Source organism: Alligator sinensis, unplaced genomic scaffold, assembly GCF_000455745.1.
Source record: "Alligator sinensis unplaced genomic scaffold, ASM45574v1 scaffold32_2, whole genome shotgun sequence".
Taxonomy (NCBI): domain Eukaryota; kingdom Metazoa; phylum Chordata; order Crocodylia; family Alligatoridae; genus Alligator; species Alligator sinensis.
The window spans coordinates 248,060-262,647 of NW_005842670.1; the positions used below are offsets into that span (position 1 = coordinate 248,060).

Genomic DNA, 14,588 nt, shown 5'->3' on the forward strand with positions numbered 1-14,588 from the left:
ACCAATAAATCTTATCTCCCCCAGCTACTAAAGAAGGATGGACAGGGTCCTGGTATTTTATAGTTAGTGTTTCTGAACACTTACAGCAAAGCTTGTGTCTGCAACTTTGAATTCTGGGAGCAGGATACCTGTCTACTCACTGATGAGAGTCCAGTGAAATAAAACACAGCTGACTTTCACTAGCATAAGTGTTGCTCAGTCTCCTTCTGGAAGGTCACACTTCACTTCCATAAGGACAGCACTTTGCAGTCTTTACTGTACCTGCCCCAAACAAAGCCATATGCAGATTTTAGGGCTAGAAGAGGCTATTATATTACCAGTTTAACCTCCTATAAGGTATCCCTTTTAGAATTTCACTCATTCCTGCACTGAACCTAACACAATGTTTAACTAATGTCCATCTTCCAGAAGCTATCCATTCGTTAAATAAAAGACATTAACAGATGTCTTTCCCTTTATATTTCCCATTATAGTTTCCAATGACTGATCACTTTCACAGTTAAAAAGTGTGCCTCACTTCTCATTTGAATTAACTTTAACTTCCGGTTTTATATTTGAATCATCTGGCTATGATTTAATTATACATTAATGAAAGAGGACCTGAGCTGTTAAGTAATTATAAAATATTCATTCTATTTCCAGGAAAAGACCTAAACAAATTAAATTAGGAAAACGGGATGTTTCACGGCACTCAAAGCCTTTTGTTCCCAAATTATGAGGTAATAAACTTTCAGCGTCTAAGGTATGGGCCAAGTTAAGGGACAATGGCATTTATGGCAATTTGAAAAGTGTTATACCCAGGGCTAGAGTCTTTGGCCATATTGCATTGTATGAGCGGCAAAAAACGGAGCATCACAAAACAGATATGGAAAAATGGCTGGGAATTTGACCCTATGCAGCACAAATCTCCATCAGAGCAATTCACAGCTTACTGAGACTCCTGTCCTTTCACTTCTGGACAGCACCACTCTTCCACTAGGGCAAGGTCTCGTGGGGACATAAGTGAAAGCTACACAAGGGTCAGCAGCCCTGAACCCTGATCTTTCACAAGTGCAAAACTTCCAACACTGGAAAGGAAGAACTCAGATGGCTGATGGGGGTTGGGCAGATGTAGGGCCAGAACTGGATATTGGAAAGCGGGGAGGGAAGAATACATAGGGGATAGAGGCAGAACTTTGGGGGCAATCCAGGGCCAAAAATCACCCTCCCTCAAAAAGCAGCCAGTTGCTGTGCATGGCAGATGCAGGGGGGAGTTGAAAAACTAAGATATCCAAGGAAACTTCTGTTTGTATTGCTCAAGTTTTGGGTCATTTTTTAGGTCTGATTCACTGTTGAATAAAAAAAGATAAAAGAACGTTGTTACTATGTAGAAGTAGGGTAGAATGCCTTATATAGGGGGAAACTATTCACGTATAAAGTTAATTTGGTTAATAGGTGACAACCAAAGCTAATTTTGGGTGCAAGTCATGCAGGTTCCTTTGAAATAGTGCACAAAAAAACCCATAACCTTGTCAAAACCAGCGTTGTAAGTAGCTGATGAATGCTTATGCCTGTAATGCTATATAAGTGCAGCTGCATGTAACACTTAATCCAAATGTACAACAGTAGTATACTAATTGTAAAAAAGCCAGCTGGCATCATGAGGCAACAAAGGAATCTTTGGCTGAATTATGGTTGCAGTCTGCTCAAATCTCTACACATGACTCTTGAATCTTTAGAGCAGACAATATTAGGATGCAGGATTTCATTATATGTCACTACTAACTCAAGGCCTTCACCACTATCACAGCAGCTCCTAAGTAGCACTTTTCCTGAGCAGAACTCAAAGCACTTAAAGGAGATCACTATTATCATATTTTAATGGAGAATCAAGGGAGAGAGACAGATGGCTCAGGGGCAGGGGGGGGAGCAGAAAGAACTTGCCCAGTAAAAGAGCCATCTGGGAATAAAACCCAGATCCCCCAAAATCACAATCTACTACTCTGCCCCTCTGTCCACTAGGTCACACTTTCTTCTCATCACAAAAGGACAATGCATATCAAAAATCATCCTTGACTTCTAAAAAGCAGCAAGTTGCTGAGTGTGGTTCCATACAACTTCTTGCCCTATCTGGGCTTTGAGAAGTGGTAAAATCAAAGTAAAGATCCCACTTATTTTGAGAAAGGCATTCCTAGAAATAGTGGTGTATACACAACTCTGGAAGTTCCCTCCAGATCACCTTTCAGTGATCTTGCCTCTTTGCTAGACAAATTTCACAGACTGTCAAGTTCATCATACACTGAAGTTCATCATACATTGGAAACAAGTCATACTAAGTTACACTTAATGAGGACAGAACATATCACAGCAAGACTTTTTGGAGATGCAGTATTTGGTGCACTGCTGAAAGCTGCAAATTTTCAAGAACCAACACCCCCCCCCCCCCCCCCCCCCCCAATAAAAATGCACCCCCCCCCCCCCCCCCCCCCCCCCCCAACAACATACCAATCCAGGGCCACAGGCTCCTGGCCTTTGACAGAAAAACAAAGACAAAATCTACCTACAACCAAAATGTGTGAAGAGATACCATCTTGCCTGGCTTCATGCTTTGTAGGCACTTACAGAAGTTATATTTTTCATGTGATGAGGCCCCTGAAAGTGCTCTACATTCATAATGTAACAAACATTCATGGCTTCAGAGTGCTTTTAAAACAGTCAACTGTGAGAAAAATTTAACACTTAGGTAATGAAGTATCAGACAGGGGCATTCTAAGGCTGAGCGCCTCAGGGAATCTGTGTACCAGGTTCCCTGTGAGGGTTAATGTGAGGCCATTCCACCTGCATCTCATGCAGCTTTGTGGGGCTGAGCTGATGCTCCTGCAGGGGAACACCAGCCCAGTGCCACCCCTGGGGCTGTCACAGAGAGGACACAGAAAACCCCTGTCTCCTCCCTAAGGGAGGGGAAGGGGGAAGCTCCCCCTGTCACATATGGGGGACCCTTGGCTAGAGTCTTGGGGGAAGCCAGCCCAGGTCCACAAGGCAGGGGTGTTCCCTTCTCCCCCTAGCCCCCATGCAAGCATCTTGACAGCGACATGGGCTGCTGCGCCTGGAGCTGGGGCGGCAGGGGTGTGTGTGGAAAACTTGGCGCACTAACTCATGGCGTTTTGTGTAAAGTGCCATGAGTTAGAGCACCTCCCCAACAGGCTACCTGCACTTCTGTGTACACACTGTATTTCCATAGGGTAATGAAAGCTATATCACACTAAAGTCAGGGAACAAATTTGGGGATTCCAGTATTAAAGAGGTGCAAAGCTAACTTAATTGGCGTTCCCAGTTCTTATATATCTGCTTACCTAAAACAGCCATGACTGTCTTCATAAGCTTCATTGGTGTCCTCCTACGGCTGATGGATCCACTAGTGTGTGGGGATAAGACATTAGTTTTCCTCTGGACGTACATATAGATTCTTATGTAAACCACTACCATAATGAAGAAAACAACTAAATTCGAGACTGTCCAGAATATCAGGTAGCTTCTGCTATAAATTGGAGCCAGGGAAGAACAGGCTGAGATATCACAAAGACAGTTCCAACCCAAAGTAGGCACAGAACCCATAAAAATAGCAATGGCCCAGATTAAAAAGATTAAAAAGGTGACTCTCTTCTTTGTCAGGTTACTGTGGATCCTCATCCGCATGATTGACATGTACCGCTCAACAGCTATGACCAATAAATTCACCAGAGAAGCTGTCAGGCTGGTGTCCAGAAGCCCCTGACGCAAAAACCACCGGTTAACAGTTAAGGTTTTTGACACTGGACCAGTGTTGAACATCAAGAACACATATGCAATGCCAGCAAAAAAGTCCGCAGCAGCTAAATTAGCGAGCAGATAGTAGAAGGGGAAATGAAACCTTTTGTTTCTGACCACGGCTGCTATGACCATTGAATTTGAAATAAAAATAAAGAGACAGAAGAATGTCCCAAAACATAAAACAATAACCAGCTTTGTTCCTGACCACTCATCTGCTGTATCAGTGTTGCTCATGTTGTAAAAAAAGTCCATACGTTTATCATAGTGGCATTCGTTCATCCTGGAGCACGGCCTCACATCCTAGGAAGGAAAGAAAAGAAACATGGATTAAAATATCCAATTGGTCTATACTGAAGATGCTCTACCAACAACTACTTTGGAGGCAAACATTTCTTGAGGATAAATTTTCAAGCATTGCTAGTTTCAAGTGAAAAGGACACCTGGTAGAAAAGACTGTTCTAATACAGTACTTGCCATTTGAGAATTTCTAAACATTTAACCCCAATTCAGAAAAACAAATTGAAACTGAGCTTGATGTCAAATAAGACTTAAGCACACTCTTAGCTCCACACAGCTGTTCACATCCTGTGCTAAATTAAGGACTCACAGAACTCCAGCACAGTGACTTGTATTAGCAACCCCCATTTTGAACACAAGCTGAAGCTAATGTCCCCTGCTACATGTTACGTGTATTAGGCAATGAACTGGTTAATCACACAATAAATTTAAATCTGCCACATATGCAAAGTAAGACTAGCCATAAGTGGAAAGTAAGTATCAAACAATTAACTGGTTAATCATGCAATAAATTTAAACCAGCCACACATGCAAAGTAATTATCACATGATAAAAATGACTATTCAGCTATAAAAAGAGCCAACCACCTACAAAGGTAGTGCTTGAAAATGTGTAACAACTCTAAATATGGTTTCTATCCAGCTTTAATTTGAATGTATAGCAGGGCCCTGAGGTCTAGAGCTAGGAATAAAACCCAAGTTCTCATTATTCTGAATCCTATGTTTAAGCCACTGGCCCAGCATTTTTTTCGCTTATCCATGCATTCAGTCAACAAAAGTAAAAAACCTGTATCTGTTCTTACTCCTTGATCAGTACAACTCAAGCCTTTTTTTTTGTGCCAAGTATGTGTTTTTTGTAAAACATATAAATAGATTCAATATGGATATAGATTGCTGAAGATGCATATTTTACCTCATGCACATAACTCTTATCAACAGTAAATAATTTAAATGCAACATATCTGCAAGGTGAAAATATACGTAATCTTCAGCTAAAATAGGCTAGAAGCTATGGAGACGAGGAGACAGAACTGTCTGGGTTTTTTAAGATAAATAATTTTTTAGCGCGCAATTTGTCCATATTTCATGACCATCTCAAAACCACACAAGTCAGTTCCTTTACAAACAGCATTTTTCTTTGCATCAGATTCCTGTATGTCTTCATAAGAAAGAATGTCTGAGTAGAGGGAAAGAACCATACTACGGCTTGTACTAAAATAGTGTAAAGCAGACCTTCACTGTCATAAGAGGAAGATGCTAATCTACAATAAGGTCAACTATATTAAGACACCTAACCCAAAAACCTATTCAGTACAGCAGAACTGCACAGTCAGCCAATGTACAAAGTGCTCCTAATAACCTACAATACAGACTATAAAGTGACTAAGGTCTGCAGCTTCTCAAGGACAACAGTCATGAGTAAAATGGCAACTGCTGGAAAGGCTCTGATCTTAGTGCCTTTATGGGCAAAAGTACTTGCTGAACTTCACAAGAAACATTTACAGTATGATCCAAACTACTGTATATAGAAAAATGGTATAGGCAGGGACAGCGGAAAGATCTGTGAAAATTATAGGGAAACTTTCTTTTTTCTTGGAGCATGCTACATCTTAAATACTGTGTAATCATCATTCCAGGAAGCGGTTCTCTCTCTCTGAGCTACTAACTTCTCTCTCTCTCTCTCTCTCTCTCTCTGAACTAGTAACTTCTTGCATGTAGGGATCTGTAGACAGTTAATTTCTGATTAAAATCTGCAGAACAGTACCCAAACGTCAAAGAGCTATTTAATCTATTTTAACAATTGTAACATCTTTTTAGAGGTATTGCTACAAATGAAGACTTGTCAAAACACTGTACTGTACGTCAATAATGCTGCACTAAGCTGAATGGCAGAGCAACAATTCATACCACACAGCAGAGATGAAGATCCACACCCAGACTAGATACAGCTTTTAAACTTACTGAGATGCTGGGCAAAAAGGCGCTAGAGGGAAAGAAATTTGCTAAGCTTTCAAGACATAAAGCAGGTTGTTACTTCTTAGCTCTCTCTATTAAGTGATTTATTCAGAATCTTGTAAAGTGATCGGAAACTGATCTATACCCATAACAGAAGTATGGTGCACACAGACTGATTTTAAAACGGTAGAATCCAGTCTAAGATTTGTCCCCCCCACCAAAAGGTGAATGTGTATTCTGTTCACTACCCAGCTAAACTACACCACTTACAGAAAAAGACGTAACTTAGATTGATTCTGCCTCGGGTTTTTTGAATGTGGGTACCTAGCCTTCCTCTCCTCTCATTGTTGCCAAGGACAAAGAAGTGGGTATCGAAGCTTTTCTGAAGGTGCAGACAGAAGTACAGCTCCTGGGTCTAATTTATGACACTTCACAGAAAGCATTAGCTGTTGGGTCGGGAGGGTGGGGGACTCAAGTTCCAATTTAGAGTTGATCCAGGGAGAGAGGCTGAGTCTCTGCAGCCTGTTCCTCTAGCTTGATCCCCTCTCTTTCAGATCCCATTCTGTCTCAGGATGGGAGAGAAGTCTATTCTAGGGTTTCCCCAGCTGTGCTGGAATAGAGGGGGAAGTGGACTGGGGCTCCCCAACCGGGGGAAGGGCGGGGAGAATAAGGCCAGGGCCAGCTCTGGGCTCTTCCTTGCACAAGGAGGCTGGGTCAGGGCTGTGCTTGGATCGAGTGGCAGTGATGCTGGGAGGGGGAGCTATGGGCTGGGGCTAGGGGGGCTTGCCCCAGCCCCACTCCCTCCCTAACTGCAGGGGCCTTGATCTACTCCCCCACACCCCCCTACCTCCGCCCCTTGCCCCACAACAGACTTACCAGCCAGATGCTGTTCTCTAAGCTGCTGGGCTGCATATCAGCAATCAGACCAGTATCAAACTATATGGATCATTAATAATGAGCCATCGGTAGAAGCCCAAAAAAATCTTTATTGGTGCACCCCTATTAATTTGTGTCTGCACACACTGGGAGCCTGATTCAGCTGACACAGCCCCATTCTGTCTCAGAACGGGGCTATGTGGGGGGAAGAGAGCAGAGAGCTTGTTCTGGGGGTTGTCCAGCCAGCCCTGGAAGGTGCCATGCAGCATTTATCAACAACATTATCAGCCACATTGGCCAAAAAAAGCCAATTGATGATAATATCGATTTTCCTTTTATCGGTACCCATACGATATGGACTGACATATTGGTGCACCTCTACAAATTAATGAATGAGCTCCATTTCGGGATTGGACCCGTTTAAAGCACTGCAGCCATGCACCTTTTTTTTTGGTCATGGCTGCAGAGTGCTTTCAGGGACCAAACTGAGTGAAAAATGTCACTTCTGTCTTTGCCTTGACACTGCTACTCTGCTCTTGTCTTCTCTTTGCTTCTCTGAATCTATTCCAGGCAGGATCAAAAATAAAAATAACTAAATGTTAGAAACTAAAGGCTTGAAAACCAGGAAACCTTCTTAAATGCACAGATGAGAGGAGATTGAGAGAAAACAAAGCAGAGGATAGGAGAACATATAGAATGCCCTTCCAGGTTGGATAATATGGTATGAGAGACCTACTGGGGAAAGCAGGAACATGTATCCTGGGAACTTGAGAATATAAAAATACCTGAAACCTTTGACTTCAATCAGCTGATGCCCCACTGGAGTTTATTTGAACCAACTAATAGGTGTATGAACTACAAGTATCCTTCACACATGTTAAATAGTAAATCTAGTGGTGTGTTAAAAAAAAAATTCTCCTGCCATAACCACAGCTTCTGACTTGCTGAGTACTGTTACCAGCTAAGCTTGGGAGGTACCAGTAGTTCACCTGGTTGACGATCATTTTTAATATGATAGGCACTGTTGTCTTAAGCCAAACAAAATTACTTTACATTAGTGCCCTGGGTATTTATTATTTTACTGTTTAATTATCTCAGTTGTAGGAAGAGATTTGTTATAGCACAAATGTTGCACCAATGGGTTATGAATATGTACCTGAAAAATTGACTTCTTGTCCTAGCCTGGCCTGGAATAGGATGCTTCTCTGTTTCTGATGGTGACCAACACTAAAAACTTCAGGACAAATTGCAAGCTATGGAACGACCAGTTCCATGAGGAGGCTTCTTCCTGACCCTTATCAGTCTGGCAGTGGTTTATTGCTAGGAGTATGAAGGTATTTTGTCTTTGCTGTTTTTTCTTGTTTAATGTAACAATACATGACCTAACTGCTAGAGTAGTTGGGCTACTGTTTGCCTAAATCAGCTTCTCACATACAGTGTGCACTAGTGTAAATGAGACACATTACCAATATAAGTGAAGGAAGAAATTTAAGCATGTTTAAAATCCATTAGGTTTTTGTGTTTAGTGGTTAGGAAGAGGAATTGAAAGATCCGAATACACAATTGCCACAGGTTCACTGTGTGTCCTTGGACAACTCACTTCACCTCTACATGCTTCTGTTTCACCATCAGTACAGTGGGAATAATACATAAACATACATATGTAAATGATCTTGAGATTTACTAAAGAAATGTGCTTCATGCATAACTTACTGTTTATTAGTGAATTATCTCTGTATTTTGGCACAAACAGCCCCCTTGAGCTCTCCTGCCTTTTAGATCTTTTAATCAGTCACTGGATTTGGCAAAGCAGTGCACCACATGTTCTGCCTGATATATGTAAAAGATACAAGTACAGGCAACCCCCACTTAATGCTGTTTCACATAGTGCTATTGTGCTACATCGTTCATTTTAAATTGATACCTGACTTCACTTAGTGCTCAGCGAGTTAAGTTATACCGCTCGGGGTTGCCATGTTGGGTCATTAAAAACACTTGCGGTCGCCATCTTGGATCATCAAATACTTTCGGTTTCACTTAACGCTCATTTAGCTTAACTCTCAGTTTTTCAGGAACCAATTAAGAGTGCTAATCGGGTGATGTCTGTAAAGCTATAAAACGTGTCATGCGAATAGAGTTTGGTGCATTATTACTGAAGGGACAGCCTGAGCAAACAAAACCTTATTTCCAGGTTATTCCATAAGTAATCTTTTACAGAGTGCTCAGTGAATAAGAGACATTGCTTGCATAGTCCATAGCAAAAATAACTACTTCTTCTACTTGAGAAGCAAAGACATAAAGCACATTCAGTCTGTTGACTGATCTTCATTGTTCTGATTAGAAAATTGATGCCAGGCCTTCTTTATTTCTAATGTTACATATTCATTCTAGATTACTCCTGTCCTAAGATTATGTTCAAATAAATTCTGGAAAGATGAAAAAAGCTTGGGACTACATTGTTCAATCTACACACAAACGGTATCAGTTTACAAACTTGCGTGTTAGCTAATGCATTTTCTAATCCACACCCTGTACACATTTAAAAACTGCACAAGAAACAGTAGAGCAGTACAATTGTACCAATAAGCCAAGAAATGCACTCAGGTTACCACAGCTCAAAAAGAACAAAAAAGGGTGTGTAAGGAAGCAGAAGCCAAAAACGTCAGTATTTCACCATAACAGGGACTTAGAAAACACTCTGGGTTTTTAAAGATCTAATTTTATTAAGTTGTTAATTATATCAAAATGCAATTGAAAGAAACATTTTGAAAAAAAGTTTCTAACCAAGTTCCAGTTTATGGGAATCAGAAGCTATTTGGTACTAGAAGATACATAGGCTTGCCCCAGTGTATCTCAGAAGCCAGGTTAAAGCCTTTTATATGGTACCATTAGAAGATTCCTTGTTAGCATTTTAGTTAGTGCCCTAAGAATTCCTTGTGTTTGGAAAAATGCACTATTTATTTATTTATCAGGAGCCTAGGAATACTTCCTTTTTTTAAATACCCACAACTTTAGAAAATCTAGCTAATACAAACTGAAGAACAGAGTGGCAGTTAAACAGTGGGTTTTTAACAACACCGCTTCAATTTAGGGAGAATTAACCTAAACTAAACCACTGTGACGTACACAAGGGTGGGGGTCCGATCCTTACCTGCCTCTTTGGTGGGGGGGGGAAGGGGGGCAAGCTGCTGGCGGGCTGAGTGGTCCCTTAGCTGTGCGCCACAGCCATGAGAGGCGCCACAGCCATGGAGGGACGCACCAACCCCACCACAGCCATGAAGGGAAGCACCGGGCCCCCGCATAGTTCAGGCAGGTAGGCAGGCTCCAGGGAGGAAAAAAAAAAAAGATCAGGCTCGCTGCCCTGCATGGTTTTTTGCCAGGTGCCACAGCCCCTGAGCTGTGCAGGGCCCACCTAATCCTGTGCACGTTGGCTTCCAGCGCTCCATGAACTGTTGTACTTTGCTAGGTAGCAAACTAAAACACATCGGAGGTGTTTTATCTTGCTATGTACCAAAGTCATTTGAAGCGGAATACGCTGCCAAGCATGGAAACAACAATGCCATTAAAGCTGTGCAAGAGGGCATTTAAGCTGCTTTAAATGTCAATTTTGTAGCGTGTACAAATGCCCTCTCTCTACTGTCCCGTAACACAAAGCACCAGCATTAAACTACTGTTTGATCCTTTCTAGAATAAGGATGGTGGCCATAGGTACTGAGTACATGGGGGCCCAAGAGCCCTGGCCCCCTCAGAGGAAGACTGTTGGGGCCCAAACCCGAGGAAAATTATGTAATATTCCTTAGGAACAATGACTGAGGCGAGGGATCCGGGTTTTACGTTCACTGCGGAAAAATGTGGATTTTCTCCTTTAATGAAGAAAAACATGGGTTTCCCCTTTTAGGGTCTCAGAGCTGCATGGGACTGGGGGGAGTGGGGAGGGTGGCTGGAGGCAGGGGATGCATTCACACATGCACGTGGCAGCCAAGCAGCTCCCTCCAGGTAACTCTATGGGGGCAGGGGTGAAGTGGCACAGGCAACACAGCAAGGGGGGGCACAGGAGATATGTCAGAGAGGGGTGTGGGGGCACAGGTGATGCAGTGGGGGGTGGGGTGATGTGCCCCCTGAGATTTCTGTGCCCAGTGGGGCATAGAGCTGGACCAGCTCCATGCAGAAACCACCTCCACAGCCCAGCGGGAGGGACCCAGCGGGGTAGGGAGCACTATGCTACCGTGGCCACCAAGGTGAGGTACAGCAGCAACACAAAGTTATGCCCCTGCTGCTGCCGGGCAGGCAGAGGGCACCTCACCTTGGCGGTCATGGTGGCATGGTGCTCCCTACGGCACTGGGTCCCACCCACTGGGCTGTGGAGGCAACTCCTACCCAGAACTGGTCCATCCTGATCACAGGCAACTTGTAGGAGAGGAACTGGGGGGGCATATGCCCCCCTGAGATTGGCTCTTGACTCGGCACCACTCAGGACGGGGACTTTTTTTTGCCATGTAAGCCGGTGGCATGTTGAGTGGGGAGAGGAACTAAGCCATAGCACAGAAGTATAGGAGTGGATATGGGGCTTTTGGCCCGCTCCCAGGCCTGCTCACAAATTGTGCCACCCCCCAGACTCAGGAGGCAACAGTCACCCCTGATCCTGGCTGCAGCCCTGTGCCCCATTGCGGATGCAGAAATCTCAGGGGGCACATACCCCTGCTGTGTTGCCTGTACCCCCTCTCACCTTCCCAAGCATCACCATCGCCTGTGCTTATACCTCCCCTTCCGCACATACCCACCCCATTCCCCACATACTGGAGGGCTGAGGGCAGGGGGCACATGTCCATCATCTTAGGTGTCCCCCCTAGAAAAAATAAAATTTGGCACCTATGATGGTGGCTGAAAGAATCCTATGTTCAACAGGTATTAGCATTATTGATATTTCCTGTTTCACCTATGTAATACTTATTTGAAATTAGGTTCGTAATTGAAGGCACTTAGATCTGCAGTAGTTCTGCAGGTTTCCTGAGTAATACTCCCTTTCTAATGAGACCACCATTCTTTCAGTTCAAGCAGCAACTCCAAATGCATTTGTTATACGCAAGCACAAGCAGGATAAATCACTTGTCCTTGAGTTACTGCCTTTGGAGCCTCTTACGCATTGTTCACAGAAATATCTGGAGGTTTTATTATTTATCAGATAACCCTGCATTATATCCAAGACATGTGATATGAACAAAGGGGCTTAAGAAAAACCTATTAGAGTTCCATACCCTGTTTCTATCTAGAAGAGATTTAAAATCTAAACCTAAATATTTAGTTGCATGGACAGCAAGCAGCACTACCAGCCACAAAACAGTGCCACGCATAAGACAGATAAGATATTTTAAACCAGCGTTAATTCTGGTACATTATTGGAATAGGAATGGTAAGTGCCATTCTGTAAGAAAACACCTCTGTTCCTCCATAAGGAGATGCAGACTACCTTGGAAGGTACAAAGCTGCATGGTTCGGGGATCTATTTTGTAAAGAAAGAAATGTTTTTGTTATTTTTAGTTGGTCTAATGAAAGATATCACCTCTGAACTAAGAGCTTTAGAGTTCTGTATTTCAAAGTTGCATGGAGCTTTTAAACACCATTAGCGCAACGGATCTAATCTAAAAGTTTGGACCAGTTCTTCAAGATGGGTTCCCATCTACTTGAAAGCTACTTTATCACGCTAAATCATTTTCAATGCCCTGATCCACTACAGAAAGCTGTTAAGGGCAGATACGCAGTAACTCACTAGTTACCACAAGTTTAGGCTTCAGGCTTTAGTAATTTAAGACCTTCCAAAATTATGGCTTACTAAGTCTAAATATGGAGTTCATAATAAAAAACTTCATTGCAAAGCTTTCATTTAGAGTCTCGGTAAGTGTGGTTCTGAAGGGAGCTGGCAGGTCATACTGCAATAAAGAAATAATCACAGCACTTTTAAATATTTAAAAGTCTTTCACACTGCTTTTATGTTTTGTTACTTTTTTCATACAAGTTTGAAAAATCCCCATCCCCTTTTCATGTTATCAATAAAAATTCTCAAAATTATTTGCCCTTTCTTCTTGTCAACTTACTGATAATTGACAATTCTACTTCATTCTGCTTGTGCACAACAAAGTGCCAACTCTCCAAAAACATTAAGGCCTCCCTTGAAAGAAAATGTAATTGGTAAATTACATCAAGAGGAAGCTTATAATTATCCCACAAGGAGCCAGACAGTCACAGGTGACATTATAAGTGTGGATTCTCAGTTGTAGGTTTTTTTTCTTAGAGACTTGCCATTTGCAATCTAAGAATACAGGGTTATGAGTGCAGCATACTGAGGGATTTAGAGACCGCTTGTGAGCGTAACTATAACTCAGTCAATTATTCATTTTTTCCTTGAATGCCAATAAAAGGAAAATTATGAGAACCATTTTCCAGAACAATTCCTCCAAGTCTCCAATTGAATCACTTCTACCTTGTCTAAGATCTAAGCTGCATGCACAGCAAGGAAAGGATTGTCTTGATATCTGAATCTTGTAGTGTCAAGCCATCCATCTTAAAAGATTTATTTCAACAGCTGATAAAATGTAGAGTAACTGGAGGTAGGATACAGAAATTGCTAAACTTCACAGTAGCATCAAGGGACAGGCACAAGTATAGGCAATTCCTCCCTCCCTGAACAAACCCATCTCTTGATAAAGTTGCACTGAGATTTTAAAGGAGGGTTAAGCAGAGAATCGTAGAGGGCTGGAAGGGACCTCTGAGGTCACCTAGTCCAGTCCAACGTCTGAAGCAGGGTCATCCCTAACCAAATCACCCTACACAATGCATCAAGTAAACTCTACCTAAGACCACCATCAGCCCTGACACAACATAGACCTAACACCCAAACATGCCACAGGTAAAGCAGAGGAATCACAGTAGAAAACCTCCTGCTTCTACTAAACATTGTCAATATATGCTCAAGAGATGCTGGGTAGAGAGCCATGCCCCCTCGCCCCCACTACAGAGGAAGGCAACGCCCCACACGCACACGGTCCGTGCCAATCAGACCACAGGGTAAAATTCCTTCCTGACCCCAAATCTGGCAATCAGTTTACCTTGTCAAACCTAGTTTTTGCACCAGATAAGTGGGTTTGGTTAGCTGCATATCTCACTTTCGAGGTGAAGAACAACACAACACCACCCAAGCAGCCATTCTGGATAAACCTGTGTTGCAGGTATAACAAAGAATACCAATTTGTTACGGCCCTTTTCTTCTAAACTTGAACTACAGCAAAGAAAAGGCGCGATGGGTGCTGGCTGGTCCCGTTCAGTCGATGCCCTGCTCGTGGAGACAATGCCGTTTTCGGGTGTGCAATCTAGCATTTCTTTGCACAAGCGGCACACCCCCACCCCGTCAGGGGCTGTCGCTTTGAGGCCGCGCGGCAGTGGTGATTTGGGACAGTGTCACACACCGCTCTCTGCTGGACTGGGCCCCGAGGCCACTCGCCCGCCCAAGGCAGGGGCACTGCGGTCCCTCTCACGAAGCAGCCGCTTCTTGCCCGCGCCAGGCAGGATGTCGCTAACACGATGGCTTCATCCACGAGGCCGTAAGAAAGGCCACGGCCGGGGGCAGCCGTGTCCCGCGTGGCACCGGGGAGAGGGAGCCGCGCCTGAACCCGCGTT

At 43.3% G+C, this 14,588-nt stretch overlaps 2 protein-coding genes across 4 annotated transcripts in view; both read right to left on the minus strand.

The window, feature by feature from the left end:
- LPAR3 (lysophosphatidic acid receptor 3) overlaps positions 1 to 14,588 on the minus strand; it is a 28,512-nt gene that overhangs the window by 13,553 nt on the left and 371 nt on the right. Inside the window, exons 1-2 of one of the 2 annotated variants that reach the window (XM_006033848.3) lie at positions 14,378 to 14,582; positions 3,333 to 4,089 (exon numbers count right to left, since the gene is read on the minus strand). In XM_006033848.3, the coding sequence (XP_006033910.1) occupies positions 3,333 to 4,068 (736 nt within the window). In that variant the 5' untranslated portion in view covers positions 4,069 to 4,089; positions 14,378 to 14,582. Of the gene's footprint in view, positions 1 to 3,332; positions 4,090 to 14,377; positions 14,583 to 14,588 lie in introns of those variants that run through there. The other variant, XM_006033849.3, reaches the window with a different exon arrangement.
- MCOLN2 (mucolipin 2) overlaps positions 1 to 14,588 on the minus strand; it is an 87,462-nt gene that overhangs the window by 10,880 nt on the left and 61,994 nt on the right. The window contains exon 14 of one of the 2 annotated variants that reach the window (XM_025215759.1): positions 4,044 to 4,089. In XM_025215759.1, the coding sequence (XP_025071544.1) occupies positions 4,083 to 4,089 (7 nt within the window). In that variant the 3' untranslated portion in view covers positions 4,044 to 4,082. Of the gene's footprint in view, positions 1 to 3,983; positions 4,090 to 14,588 lie in introns of those variants that run through there. The other variant, XM_025215758.1, reaches the window with a different exon arrangement.